This window comes from Heliconius melpomene, chromosome 5 (assembly GCF_056956725.1).
Source record: "Heliconius melpomene rosina isolate 202511_hmr_F chromosome 5, ASM5695672v1, whole genome shotgun sequence".
Lineage (NCBI taxonomy): Eukaryota > Metazoa > Arthropoda > Insecta > Lepidoptera > Nymphalidae > Heliconius > Heliconius melpomene.
The window spans coordinates 9,639,450-9,654,698 of NC_140393.1; the positions used below are offsets into that span (position 1 = coordinate 9,639,450).

At 32.6% G+C, this 15,249-nt stretch overlaps 1 protein-coding gene across 3 annotated transcripts in view; it reads left to right on the plus strand.

The window, feature by feature from the left end:
* LOC146539284 (uncharacterized) overlaps positions 1 to 15,249 on the plus strand; it is a 65,523-nt gene that overhangs the window by 3,568 nt on the left and 46,706 nt on the right. For 2 of the 3 annotated variants that reach the window (XM_085185536.1, XM_085185537.1), the window contains exons 5-8: positions 796 to 939; positions 1,550 to 1,642; positions 3,298 to 3,351; positions 8,411 to 8,509. In XM_085185536.1, coding sequence (XP_085041662.1) covers positions 796 to 939; positions 1,550 to 1,642; positions 3,298 to 3,351; positions 8,411 to 8,509 — 390 coding nt within the window. The remainder of the gene's footprint in view (positions 1 to 795; positions 940 to 1,549; positions 1,643 to 3,297; positions 3,352 to 8,410; positions 8,510 to 15,249) is intronic. The other variant, XM_085185540.1, reaches the window with a different exon arrangement.

Consider the following 15,249-nt stretch of genomic DNA (forward strand, 5'->3'; position numbering starts at 1 on the left):
AGTACTTTGCATTTTATTTTACTGGAATGAGGAAAAGAAAATAATTCCTCCGAATAGGGATCGAATCCTCAACTGTTACGTTTACATTCAGACGCAATCCGACTGCGCCACTGTGCCCTCATATCTATACATATAAAAAAATTCGCTGTGTGAACATGGTAGATATACGATAAACTATTATTCGGGCATTTCCAATATAATAAAACTCAACACAAAGTTTTTTTGACGTTTGTCTATGCCTTTGTGCACGTTAATATCAGAAACGGCTTAACCGATAATTGCAAATTTCACTTTTGTATTTTTGGAAAAATCGTTTAATATTTAGATCGATTCGTTTGTTCTATTTAAATCGATAAAAAAGTTATATCATTAAAGTGTCTTGTGCTACAAAATGATTGTATTGAATTTGCTGAAACTTTGGTTTCAAATGTATGGATATTGCTTTTAAAATGAAAATAGTATTAGATTTATAAAGTAATTCAGATTAGTAACCTGGATAATTAATAATAAATAATTCTGTAATTCAAGAAAATAAATACTTCTTGTATTTCAATTTTTTTTTGAGACTCGCTATTTTATCGATACTATAGCGGTTGAAGTGTGATACATTTATGGACTTGCATAAAATAGCTTCTTGTACTACTTAGTTTTTCTTAGTGAATAAAAAAACACATTTACCTCTATTTTAGACGTTGGATAGAAATCAACAACTAACTGCACACATTCATGTTATAGTTTTTTTCTTAATTTATATTTTTAAAATAGTAAATAATAAAAACATTTGATTTCCTCCAGACATCGACACCAATAGAAAATACACTGAAACAAACTAATAAGAAGTTGGAAAAACAACTGGAGGAATTGAAGGCGGACCACGTCGCGTACGTCAACGAGCTGCAAACGAGACATAAAGAAACTGTGACATCACTTGAGGAACAGGTAATTATTATAATTTTAATGTAGTAGTATATTTAACAGAATTATTTATATTTTTAAGAAGACATCGTGACATAGTCTTACATCGTTTGACTGTAAACACGATGGTTGTATATTCGATGACCACTCGAGTTAGGCATGATATGGCGTTGAGTTCCGCCGTGCGACATGTAACGTGTCACATTCGTATGGAAAGTGATAAATCTTGCTATTTGCAGAGTACATAATGAAGCTGAAAAAAATTACATTTTATCTTATATTTTGGAATTTTTTTGAGCAGCAAGGAAAATTCTCAGTCTTCACCAAATGAAAAAGGATAGCCTTTTTGTAAAATGGAATCTAATGTGACATAAGAAATATTTATATTATAGATATTTTTTCGTACCTCGATGGAAGATTTTTATTTGGGTCTACTTTGACACTAACATGTGTTTTATGACAGTCTTTCTTTTCATTTGCCGCAAAAATGTAGGTGATATTAGTAAAATGAAAGTTGTTATATAGTTATATTAGAATATGTTACAGAGCAGATACTAATAATAATATGAAAAAGGGAAGTTTATTAAATTTACTTCTCCAGATGACCTTAAAACACAAATATTTATAATTTCAGATAAATGAACTGAAAGCGCACATACAAACGAACGACAATACAGAAGGCGGAGTATCACTGTACCAACAAGACATAGATTTGGAGTTAGAAAAGGTGAGTACCTTCACTTTATCTCACAGTTACCTTATGTTATCCTTATGTTATGTCATGGTGTGGCGATTACCCTGCTGCTGTTGACTTATTATTTACCCTTGAAGTGTTTTGGCAATTTTTGTTTATTTATTTTGAATTTATTAGTAAATTATATTTTTGTAATAATAATAATAATAAAATCTAATAATAATTTATTTTTCGTTTGATAAAATTATTTGTTAAACTTGTGGCGGACTTTACAATTTGTTGATCTTCCTTGCTTGTTTACTTCTTAATAATTTATCCTCGGATTAGGTTAAACAAAGTGTGGCATTGAGTTTCGATACTCACCATATACTCTTTTTAATACAGAAGCTTAGAATTTCTTACTTACAACTGTAGAGAAAATGATAACCAAAAATTGTCATAATATGAAGCCCATATAAAGCATTATGAATGAACATTGTACTGTTAACCTTTGCTCTTTTTTTAAATAGATAGTTCTTATATGCACTACAATTGATTAATTATTTTATTTCGTAATATATTTAAGTGCATACTTCCACTAGTTGATAATATTTCAAAATGAAAAAAAAAAAAAAATATATATATATATTAGATTTGGAGAGATAAAAAGTTTAATTTGTATAAAATATTTGATACATTCCATAGAAAACACGTATAACTTTTATTTACAAACAATGAAAATACATTAATTCCTGGCGAGCTGAAAATTGCTAAAATTAAAATATAATAAATAAAAATGTTTCAAAACTCCGCATTATTCTGATAATTGCAAAATAAAAAATATTTAAAGTCAAAGGTTGAAGAAATAAGAAGTAAGCTCTTATTTTTATTACTTTCTTGCCGGCTCTTCTCAGCAGAACTGCCTTCCGAACCGGTGCCAGTGGTAGCTTTTTGTTCATATGTTCATTCGACGATTCAAAAGTGCTTATAATAATTGCTTATTTGAATAAAGAATATTTAGAATTTGAATTTCGGATACTAAGTTCACGGTACAATACGACATTCACTAAAAGCATCTTTCATACTAAATAGTGTTGATATTAGGTGTTTGTCTTAACGCTACACCCAGTTAAAGGATCTGTTTTCTATTTTTTATTTTTTTGGTGTTATCTTATCTTTTGTATATACCCTGTTCTTGATTTCGCTGTTCATTTAATATGATTGAGTTTGTGTATTGAGGTGTCTGAAGTACTTATTTATTATTATAAATTAAAATAAAAGATTTATTAAAATTTCATTATAATTATATTATTTCATTATTTCTTGTATAAAACCTAAAAATGTAATTAATTTTTTTGAAGACGTTCTAAATTATTTATTATTTAGGTAGCATAATTATTAATTGATACTAGTTTTGGATTAAAATATCATTTACTATAACTGTTACAATAATATGCAGACGTTTATCTGCAGATATTTTATGACAAAAATAAATTGATTGAGAATTTGTAATTTTTTTTGTGCAATTAAAAATATCCTTATCATATCTATAAGTATATTTCTTTGTATTTGAAATAATGCCATAATCAACAAAAAAAAAATTAAACAAATAAAAATTCAATACACGAACTCAATAGCAAACCATTTAATACATTATATTATCTGGTGCATGCCGGAATGCCACTAACCACTATGTGTGGACGCTGCAGGAGCGAGATGCCGCCCGAAGACAGGTGTTGACGGATATGCAGGAACAGTTGCAGGTAGGTTTTGGGGTTTTTACAACTTTTATGCTTTTATTTATATTTAGGTAAAATGAGGGATTCAAGTTTGATATTATATTTTCTTAGGTTAAGCACTGGCCCATCTAACTCTGGCAGTATCCATAGTTTGCATGGGTGACCATCCTTACAATGTTGCTTTTTGTTAATCGCTGGTGCACTATTCAATAGAGTCGGTGTTACTTACTTTTGTACATGTGTTTTCATAAATATATTTGTACTGCGCCACGACTGGTTGGTTTGATCCGTGAATGAAATATTAAATATTTTCGTTTCCTTGCTCTGGTAACTAGGTAAAGCGCCTATTATATTTAACATGCAATGCCTCCAAAATAGGGCGGAAAGTAGAGAACACTTTGTTATGACAACCTAAAAATATTATATATTTTATAAAACTTTCATTTTTCGATTTTTTATTCTAAAATATATATGTTTATAAATAGAAGTAATACAAATTGAATACTCATTGTTTGTGATAGTAACGTGAAGAAATATAAAAAGTAAATATTCTAGTTGATGATGGACAGATTGACGTAACGTAAACAGTTTTGCATTTTATAATACCAATAACTATAAATATATATGAATTTGTTAGGGAAATATTCTTGACCCAATTTTGATAGCGATGTAAGAAAGAAACTGAAATGAATGTTTGTGTTACTCTTATATTGTGCTATTATTGGAACATTACGAATGTGATTTATAAAAAGTATCATGAATATATTTAAAACTCTTCGAAAGTTAATAATACACATATCTTGTTAGTGTTATTATTTTTATCTCTTTTTATATTACTTATATATTATACATTGCAACTGTATCTCTCGTATATCACGATAGTCAGAAGGAACCTATTGTTAAGATACTCCGTTTCGCACGCGCCGTACAATTTTCGAGAGATTGCGGGATAAGAGAAATTCCAGGAGTAGAAATTTCTTCAAAAACCTTCGCGTTTTACAATCAGACTGACATGCGGATACGCGCCTACGACCTCTGCCACGGAACTAAATTATCCAAAGTCTAGACAAAAAGTGAAACCCAAACGTTGTAATTTAAAATAAATAAACGTGTTAGTGATATATTTACTGTATTTAATAACAGCGTGTTACACCCGGAACACTCAGTGTAGTTGCCAAGTAGATTGGGGTCACTGTATTATAGCTAGACAGTAGACACTTAGGCACTGTGTTTTTTAATTATTTTTACCTTTCTTTTTCGATTTTTCTATTTTTTTTGTGTAAATCAGAAGGGCTTTCTATTTATCGTGAAATTTAAATAAATTACGGACTAGGGATGATTACTAATCATATAATATTACTAGTAAAATATAACATACGCAATAGCTTTTGTAAAATGGAAACAGCCAAGAGTTGTGTATGACACATGACATGGTTGACTCTGACACACTAAAAGAAGTTTCCAATTCGAACCTTGGAATGGTAGTGCTTGAAATTAGCTATCCATACATACTTTAATTTGTAAATCTATCAATACGCTGGGATGGTCATTATCTCTCTTTCATCTCCCGTAACATATAAAGGGAACCCAATGATAAATGTGCTATTGTGTGTAAAACTAGGTCATATATAAATGTTTGGTATTCTAATAATATTAACAATCAAAATTTACTTATATTAGACTATATTTTTAGAAATGACCTCAAAGGAGATACTCGATGACATAAATTAGGTATATTTAAAATATTTTAATTTCGGCAGTATATATTATCATGGGACGAATACGTCAAGGAGCGGTAAATCGCGCCCTAAGCATTTAAACCTACGCTCCCGTAGTTTGGACTTACGCCAGTCTGAAAAGTTCACCATTAATACATATCTCCTACTCCCCCCACTGCTGAAATAGTCCAAGGTTCCTTCATTTGTTGTAATGTTACCAGTGGTCACGCCGTTTTGGATGATTTTTTGTGTAAAAATTGATTTTTTATAATATTTTTGGTGTTTGTAGTGTTTTAGTGTTTTTTTATACTGTATTTAGTGAAGTGTGATGAGGTATGCCGGAACGTAACAATTTTTGTGTGGACCACGTGAGTTGTTATTTTAAATATATAAAAAACGATATGTACTAATAATGATTCAGTATGTTTCATACATACATAATAACATGCATACCCACATATAGTTTGTGATTCAAAGTAAAAGTTTCACTGTTTACTCAAAGCTATCAACATGGAAATACGTATAACATTACACAAACAAACACAAAATCCCATTTTCCGCTCTTAATATAAACGGCTGTAAATCATTTATGTTATTTATATTCTATACACGGTCTTAGAAACCTATTTGTATAGTAAGTGTCGCTATTTTTTATTTTAATCATTGCTTAGGTGATGTGAAAAATAATTCATCCACCTTTGCGCAGTTTTAATCAATCATTATTTTGGGTGCTATCGCGTTGATATTTGTATTCAGCACCATGCTGTATATCCCGCAAGTTGGAGGGTAGGCAGAAGGAGCTTAGTGTTAAAACACTCCGCTCCACACTTTCCGCCGAACTCTGGATGCATTGCGTGTTGATTGGCGGAACTCAACGCCGTTTTTTGCCTCGACACAAGCGAAGAAATCAACTTATTAAATATTTACTTTCCTTGAGTGGAAATCGAACCTACAACCTGTCGCTTTTATGGTCACACGCCTATGTTCTTTCGCTTCACTCTGCTATAAGCGAGGTACAGAGTGAAGCTAAGAAAATCTAAAAATAAAAAAAAAACATATTTGGTTTAGTACTTTTTGAGCTCACAAACAAACATACAAAAAAGACCTTCCATAATGTTGCGTAAATAGAATTATGAGGTACAGTCACCAAGAAAAGTGAACGTACTCTTCAAATATAGTATTCTTCTGGCGCTACGCCAAAACAAATGACATTTTTCGCGTGATTGACCCGCTTGTAGACCACGCTGTCTCGGCTCATTATTTTTGTCACTTATCGATATTAGGCGATGGTCGTCATGGCTTAGTCGCTCCGTGCTTTAGTAAAGGCGTTGAATGAAGGTTCAGATCATAATGGGAATATTTTTATGTATAAAAAAAATATAAATAAAAATAGCTCGTCGTGGAATCTCTCTTTGATATATGAAGCATAAACTTTCATCAGCAACTTTATGCTGATTATGGAATCCGGATGAAATTGAAGAATCCGTTTTTGAAGTAGGGCTTATGACACATCTTTTCCCTTCGCATGATACGGAAATATTCTTTCTTGCCCTCTTTATATTTGCTATCTCAGAACTTTTGACTGGGTGGACCGATTCTTATGATACTTTTTTTATTTAAAGCTTCCCATTGTTGTCCCATTGTAATTCAGTCTATTTCTGATAATGGTGTCCATGAAAAAAACACATAAGTCTTAAATTTGCATTAAATATATGCGCGACAAATGGACGACTAAGTCAATGTCCCGCCAACCGATTTCATTGATTCTTTATAGGAATGCATGCTATACTTCAAGGATAATTTCATGGAAGTTAGAATATGAGACGGTATAAGATTATGGGATCCGGTTGATATTGAAAAAGTCGGTTATTTTTGTTAAAAAATATAATTATTTATTATTTCTAAAGTCTGCTAATACGAAGATGGTTGTTTCTTATACTGCATAAAGATAAAATTATCTATATCATATTATAATAAATCATCAGTGGCTGTTGTCTATCTATATAGGAAATAAGATGGATATGAGTTTGTCATTAACTAATTATTTTATTTACACCTTTGACAATAACAAAAATACAATTTATCTAAAAGCCCTTATGAGACAATTGGTATGCTTAATTAGAACCAACTACTTTAGTATGTAAATATTTTGTTTCTTGTCTCTGTTTCACTTATCACAAAGGAATAGGGTGCATTTTTGCATATCATTAACTTATTTGTTTTTATTACAATCGCTAATGATAAGGGTGGTGGGGTCACGATCTATATTATGTAGTATAGTATACTTCTTACTGCAGTTGATGTGAGAATGTTATTGAGTATATTAAATATTTATTTTTCTTTTTAAGTTTTCTAAAGTGTTTAAGTGTATTTTGTTTGATAAGTTAAATAGATTATTAAAATGGCAAATGTAATTGTAAGTGTATTATTTTTTAATTTTTTAAATGGAACGTCATGTTTTTTTTAAATTTTTTATCCAATAGTAAGATATTGGAAATTTGTTATGTTATATTTGTTAGATACCGAAGAGAATGCATTAATGCCAGAATCACTTTGCCTGTCTGTGCCTAATATATGGGAAATATAAAAGAAAAACCAGTTGCTACTAGTCGCAAACTTATTTGCGGGAAGTAAAAAACGTAAAATCCCGTCGTTTTCGTTTTGCCTAGGAATTTCGAGAAACTTAAACATTAGTCTCTTCCCCCGGGGACGTAGGTGCTAAATTACAGCGTTCTACGCCGCGTAGTTTGACTGTGTCTATGTATCAATTATTTAATAGTAACGAAACAGTTTTATACGAAGAGCTTTATATAAATAAATTGCACTAGAATACAGTCACAAGTAGTTAAACGTGTTATGTCTATAGGGTCATATTGCTTTATGTTATCTTTTCAAAACAAATAAATGGCCAGTTGCTTTGACATATAAACAGCCTGTCGTGGCGTAGGGACTGAATTGATTCCCACTCGACGAATTGAAATATTTAATAATTTTCTTTATTTTTTATTTCAAAACAAAGCGCGGCCTCGCGTTTTCCTCGATGCCAGAACGAAGAAACGAAAATATTAAATATAGCGGAAATTGATTCCGCGAGCGGGAATCAAATCCACAACCTTTTGCGCTCAAAAGTCACAGGCTTGTGCTCCTGCACCATAACTGGACTTGTGATCATTTTCCATGCTGATAAAAAATCTTTCCATTTTATAAAAATCTTTTTAATTAGGTACAGTCGTTTACAATATACACAAAATAGTTACCTTCAGAAGATATAGTCTTTTTATTAAGTGGTGAAGATTCAATTTAAATAGGTTTACTTAAAAATCTGTATATAATATACTTTCTTAATATTTATAAATTTTCCTTAGGTACTGTTGTCGGACCCAGACGCGGAGTTGTCGAGCTGGCCGCTGGAACTCGTAGCGTTGCGGGATCGAATACATGCTGAGAAGCCACAAGATAAAGAGGTTAGTCATTTTTATTATAGACTTTCTTCCAGGACTTTTTTTTCAGAATTTACGCGTTTGTATTAAAAATCTTTCATATCATAATATTATATAATATTATAACATTTCATAGGTATTTATAACTTAAAATTTATTTTTTATAATCCAAAAGTTATTTCCCGTGTATTACTCATACATATATTAGTCCATTGAAATGTTATCTTTCAGGCTTTAGCGTGTGTTTTTTAGAAGACGTAACTTTATTTTCTTAATATATATGTGTGTGAGTACATATTTTTCTGTAGGGTTGCTTATGAGATACAGCGCTAAAACCCTTTACACCATTTTTTCCAAAATGGCGGGTGGGGGGTGGCGACCTCCCTACACGTAAAAAGATAAATTTGGCTTTCTGTGAAAAACGCAACCCTAAACGTTACTTTTCAATTTAATTCGCGATGGATATTCAAAACATCTGTCACATCTAAATCTGTAAGTCAATCCCATTGAGCGTCGACATCAACACTGACGTGCGTCAGTACTAATGAAGCGGGAGGCGATTTGTGAATTTTACGTTTAACGGTGACTGTTTAAATTAATTTAGTTTTTCCTTTTTGTATATTCACTATGTTAGCGTTTTTAAAACTTACAATTTTTAGGCTTTACACTGTAGGGAACCTGTAGGGAAGACAGTCCGTTTGCATTCTGTAAACACGTCAAGTTGGTTCTATTTTCGGCGAAAAGGGAAGAACGGAAATCTTAACACTAGGTTCCCAGGTTCTCTCTGCCTACCCAGTAGTGAAACTATATGCGGGAAAAAGCTTGAAGCTGATTCCAACAACATGACTAATTATAATAAAAATAAGCCATACTTAATGTTCTAAGCTGTGTATAAGTAGCGTATAAATCTATGGCAAAAGATATAAATACCGCCACCCTCGCATTCCCCTCACGTGAGCACATCTGTGTGCATGGCGTCTGACTATTGATTGTTTTTATTGAATACCGCGAAATAATGTCTGTGTGGTAGTGTTTTTTTAGATTAAAAAAAGCTTTACACTGTATCCCGCACACAGCAGGGTAGGCAGAGGGAACCGTCGGCGTGTTAAGACAAGTCCGTTGCTCCGTTAAACTCACGTCCATTCCACGCAAGCACAGACGACTGAGTCAATAAGAATATAATAACATAAATTGACCAACTCTCATTAGACTTAATAAGAAAGTTTATACAGCAACTTAATAGACAATACCTTTTTTTACTACAATAAAAGTATCATATATAGTAGTAAGCTTATTAGTCTCGTCCGCTTGTTGAGATAAATCTTAGGTGTCTCGTTACATATCAATTGCTTTAATAAGAAATAATCGTTTGTATCAAGTCTGACTTCGCATAACGGTTTTTGCCTTTTTAGCGTTATATTTGTAAATAAATTTATTTATATTTATGAATGAATAAGTATAGGCATACATTATTATGTATAATTATTTAATTTAGTTTTTCTTTTTTAATTATATTAGGGTTACTTAGAGAGTAACGTCTCATCATTCTCTAGTGTAGACATCGCGGAGATCTCCCCCTTGTTAGGTTGTGTGAAGAAGAATAAACTGTACTTTAAAGTGTTAGTTTCGCTACTCAACACGCAACGCCTCCAGAATTCGGCGGAAAGTGGTTAGGTAAGTGTTTTAATGGGAACGGAGTGTTCCCAGGTTCCCTTTGCCTACTCAGCCACGTGCGGGGTACAGCGTGAACCTAAAAAAATCAAATACACAAATAACAAAAATGACAAAGCTTATCCCGCCACAGCCACCGCGGCTGGCGGGTGAGTGAACTGGCGCGCTAATTATACGCGTGCATTTACAACGTCTAATCAAATGTCACGGCGCTTGTCCCGTCTCGCTGCATTCAATATTATAGCTGTTTGACTTGATGGTGGGATTAAATGGCGTTTGGATATTGTTTATGGTTAATTAAATTTGTTTTTTTTTTGGTTTTGTGATTTATAGTTAGTTAAGGATATTTCTTGTTGGCGTACGGAGCTTAACGCTGTTAATTGTAATATGAATTGATCGAAACATCAAAAATGTCATATAAATTACGTGAGATTGAAATGTATGGTTAGATATATTTTATTGCACACAAAGCCAGTAAAGCGGAAAATACAAGTTTTTAGAACAAATATAGAGCGTGCAAAGGCGGTCTCGTTGCTAATAGCAATCGCCGACAAGTGACAGACAACCTTTGAACAAAACAAAAGAAATATATTAACTAAAAATGTTTACTTATTCCCTTTAAACATTATTAGTATAAAAATAAAAAATGGTCAGAAAAAAAGAGGCCGTCATGGCCTAGGTTAGCGGGCACAACGTGACTGTAATTGGGGGGATTGTGGGTTCATCGGCGTACAACTCGGAATGTCACGAAAATTTAGGCGGAAAGTGGGGGTTCTACTCTGTAGTATTAACACCCTACCCCGATGATAGCGCGATACAGCGAATGCAAAAAAAAGAAGAAAATCAATCCTGCGACCTCTTTATAATAACATGTCATTGTTATATTCTTAATATGTAATTTATAGAAGGTGTTTTAGCACGATGTTAGTGCATGTCGGAAGCTGTTGCATTTACATGTAGTGTAGACGTCGTAGGCGGGCGGGCGGTATTAGAGGCGCCGTAGATCGTTGTGGCGCTTCGTATTATTTATTACTGAAAATATATGTCTGTTGTCTCTGTTATTCTATCTATACTAATATAATAAAGCGGAAGAGTTTGTTTGTTTGTTTGTTTGTTTGTTTGTTTGTTTGTTTGTTTGAACGCTAAGATCTCTGGATCTACTGGTCCGATTTTCATTGTTTTTGTTTTGTATGAAAGCTGCATTCTTCAGAAGTGCTATAGGCTATATAACATTACATTACACATATATACTAATATATTTTAAAGTACATTCTAATTTGACATGCAATTTATTCTACCATGTTAATAACAACCGTCGTTGCTACGCGACCGCTACCGTGACGTTTTGATATTCATCCTTATGAAAATAAATATAATAGTCACTTTTAGCATTTTATCTAGATTGAAATTATAGTGTACTGTATAACATACTAATAAATAATTAAGGAGATGTCACTGATTCCAAATGACCTAGCCACCTAGCGAGCGGCACAGTATGACCGACGCGAACGGGCAGATGACGTTGACGGTTTTATAAATTTTCATACATTTTCGAACTTTATTTGTTGTTTATAATTAATTTAAAATACACTTTGATTCTCTTCTTATTTTATTTGATATTGCCCGCTAAAATTATCCTACTTAATAGAGAGAAATGTTTAGTTATTTCGTAGAGTCGATATCTATGTACGCACGTACGGAAAACTTTAGGTACTTTTTCTAATATTAAGAATACCTGTCCTTCAGTTACTTTTAATCCTTTTGTTAGTTCATTTCAATAACTCAGATAATTTTTTCTAATAATGTGTATCTACTTATTATTTTTTTTTTTATTATTTGAGCTTATATTTTCTTACTAATTCTATTGAGAATTGAAAATAATTTCATGAATATATTTAATAAATATTCTTATAGTTGAAGCAGGCGTAGCCGCGTCCGGGTCCACTAGTATTTATATATATATGAAATCGGGTAAATATTTTTACAGGTTTTTTTTTTCTCCGGTGTGGTAGACGAAGTGCGACATTGTGTTCTGATTCTTTATGCCTCGAAAATTGTGTAGAAAGTGAGACATGCAGTAGCTTAACACTAGGTTCCTTTTGCGTACCCTGATATAGGGGAGTGTGGATTAGCATTTTGTACGAATAATCTTAACCCGCTAGAAATTAGTTATTATTTCTTTGTATTCTTTCTAGGTTACAATAATATTTTTAATATTCAAAAGTTTTCAACAACTATGTTGCTTAACTATAACAACTTCCCGTAATATATGTATGTGTGTCTGTGTCATAGAAATATTTGAACATAATATTAACTGGTATGCGACGTCGTCCAGGAACTCGTAAAACTGAAATTACCTAACTAACATACGAAACTATGCACAACTATCACAAGTATTATTAGCGTTGTAACGAGACGTGGCTAGAACTTTAATTTTATATCTAGATCTCTCAATAGAGTTTTTAAAGTATTTAGATTCACGCCGTATCCCGCACATAACAGGGTAGGCAAGGGAACATAATATTAAGACAGAAATGAAAATATTAATAAATAATCATTAATTCCTTTGAGCGGGGATCGAACCATAGCCGTCGCGTAACGTTGTTATGGTGACACCCTTATGCCATTGCGCTACTACGGCCTCAGTTTAAAGTGATGAACACGAGTGAGAATCGAACCAGCCACAAGCTTGTTAGAAATGACATAAAGAAAATTTTATGATTACAATTTAGGTGACATGTTCATATTTCAATCATTATCAAAATAAAGTGTTTGCTGTATGGAGTAAATATTTAATTTTAATTCGGTGATACGGGCCTTACGGGCGATGTTATCGTACACCCTCAGCGCGGCCAGATGCTCGCCTAAATTGAAGGGATCGCGGCATCAAGGCATTAGCCCACTACAGATAATGATTTTAATTTTAAATTCATCTATTCGGTGTACAGTCAAGGTCTTTGTTCCTATCTCATAAATATTTCTATAGAAATATGTCTAAAAACATTATCTTAGACATCTTTGTTTTGGAGAAGAAAATAGAAAAAGTGAAAGGACATAATATGTAAGAATTTATTCCGCGATGATTTCACATTTACCTGAACAAGTTGTTAGCTGGAGTGTCTTAACACTAAGTTAGTTTTGTGTACTGCAAGACGTGGGATACACCGCGAAACTAACAAAAAAATCTTAACATTTTGTATTAAAAATTAATACAAAAAAATATATATCTACTGAAAATATCGAAGTAACTTTCGGTTTCCACTATACTAAGTGAGAGGTATCTCACAACTATAACGTGTGCACGACCTACTAATTGCAACGACGGACGCTCAAAGGCACGCAGAATGGAGTGCGCTGTGGCCCAAGTAGCTTTTACTGAAGCGAGCAAGCTTTGTTGTTGTTGTGAAATATCGGTATATAGGCTGAAACTATCGATCTGGGTAATGTTTGTGCAAATTTGTGTTAAAACAACGTTTCTAAATTATATAATACTAGTTTTGATAAACTATTAATTTTATCAAATCGAACCAGTAGTCCTCGAGATTAGCTCACTCAACCAAATATTTTTTTAGCTTTATAATATTAAGTAAAGAAGCAATAGATGTTAGAATATAAGATAGATATATTTTTGTCATGTATGTATTTGTAAGTAGCTTTTCCCTTGTCTAACTATCGATTTTTTCTGTATTCGCTTGATATTTTCTACATATACAATTTTATTTTTATAAATATTGTATTTTTAGCTTCAGTTTAAAGGAAAAGGAGTCCCTCCATACGTCTTTAGCCTTGTCCACTGTCACCAATTTCTTCTTACATGTCCTCCATGGGGCCCTCATGCTTTTTACGTGATCTTCCTCTAGTATTATCGATACTGTGTTCTAGAAGGTCAACTGTTTCCCTCTGCTGCTCTTGCTATTTCTTCTTACTCTTATTGAAATAAATACCATAGTTTCCTGCCATGTACGTCTAAACTGAACCATGGATTATAAATAGAAATCTCTTAACTGAGTCCACGGTCGGGGGTCACATGTTATCTGTCACAAGGAACACAAAAGATATAAATGCTATCAATTGACACCAGCGTCACTCAATGATTCTAACCATCTTGTATAAGCCTTGTCTATTTTAATTATAGATACTTTTGTTATTGTGGATTATAGTTAACTATGGACATTCAGAATAAATTATGTCTTGTTGTTCGATAACTGTGGAATATGTCGTTAAAAACGATAATATTATTTTTCTTTAGCTTTACGCTGTATTCCGTACATAGCAAGGTAGACACTCCGTTCCCATTGAGGCACTTTCGTTCCCCACTAATGATATTTGCAAAGTATCTATATATATAAAAGGACTTGTCCTCACTGACTGAGGTAAGACGCACGCACAGCCGTAACCGCTGATGATAGAAACGTGATATTTGGACAGATGTTTACTTTTGTAATCTGGACATCCACTAAGAAGGGATTTTGAAAAATTTCAACCTTAAAGGGGCGAAATAGGTGTTGAAAGTTTGTATGGAAATAAATTTAAATCGCCACCGATTTTGATAAAAATTTGAAATTTAAATTTTTAAAAGTATTTAGTTGAACATGTATTTCATAGTTTTCTAGAATTCTCCCCCTAAGGGTGCAAATAAGGGGTTGAAAGTTTGTATGGAAAAATCTTTAAATGGAAAAATTTTTATAAAATTTGAAACTTAGACTCTTAAAAATATTTAATTGAACACATGTTTCATGGTTTACTAGAATTAAGGGTCCAAATAAGCAGGCGAAGCTGCGCGCGCCCACTAGTTTATTATAAAACAAGCCGCTTAAGCCGCTAGGTCATCGTGGGTTATGATTTGTGGGTCCGATTCCCACTAGGTTGTATAAGTTGTTCCCATTGTCTTGCTCTAGTAACAGGAATAACGGCAACGAAGTGTTTTGAGTTCAGTGACTCCTGTGCCTAACGTGCTAATATAATAACTCTGGTCCTTGATATTTTTTTGTTAACTTCTACTTAGCTTACCCTAACTTTTCTCGCCTCGTTTTATTCAAATTTTAAAACTCGATTCAATAAATCAAACATTATTCCGTAAACAAATTTTTACA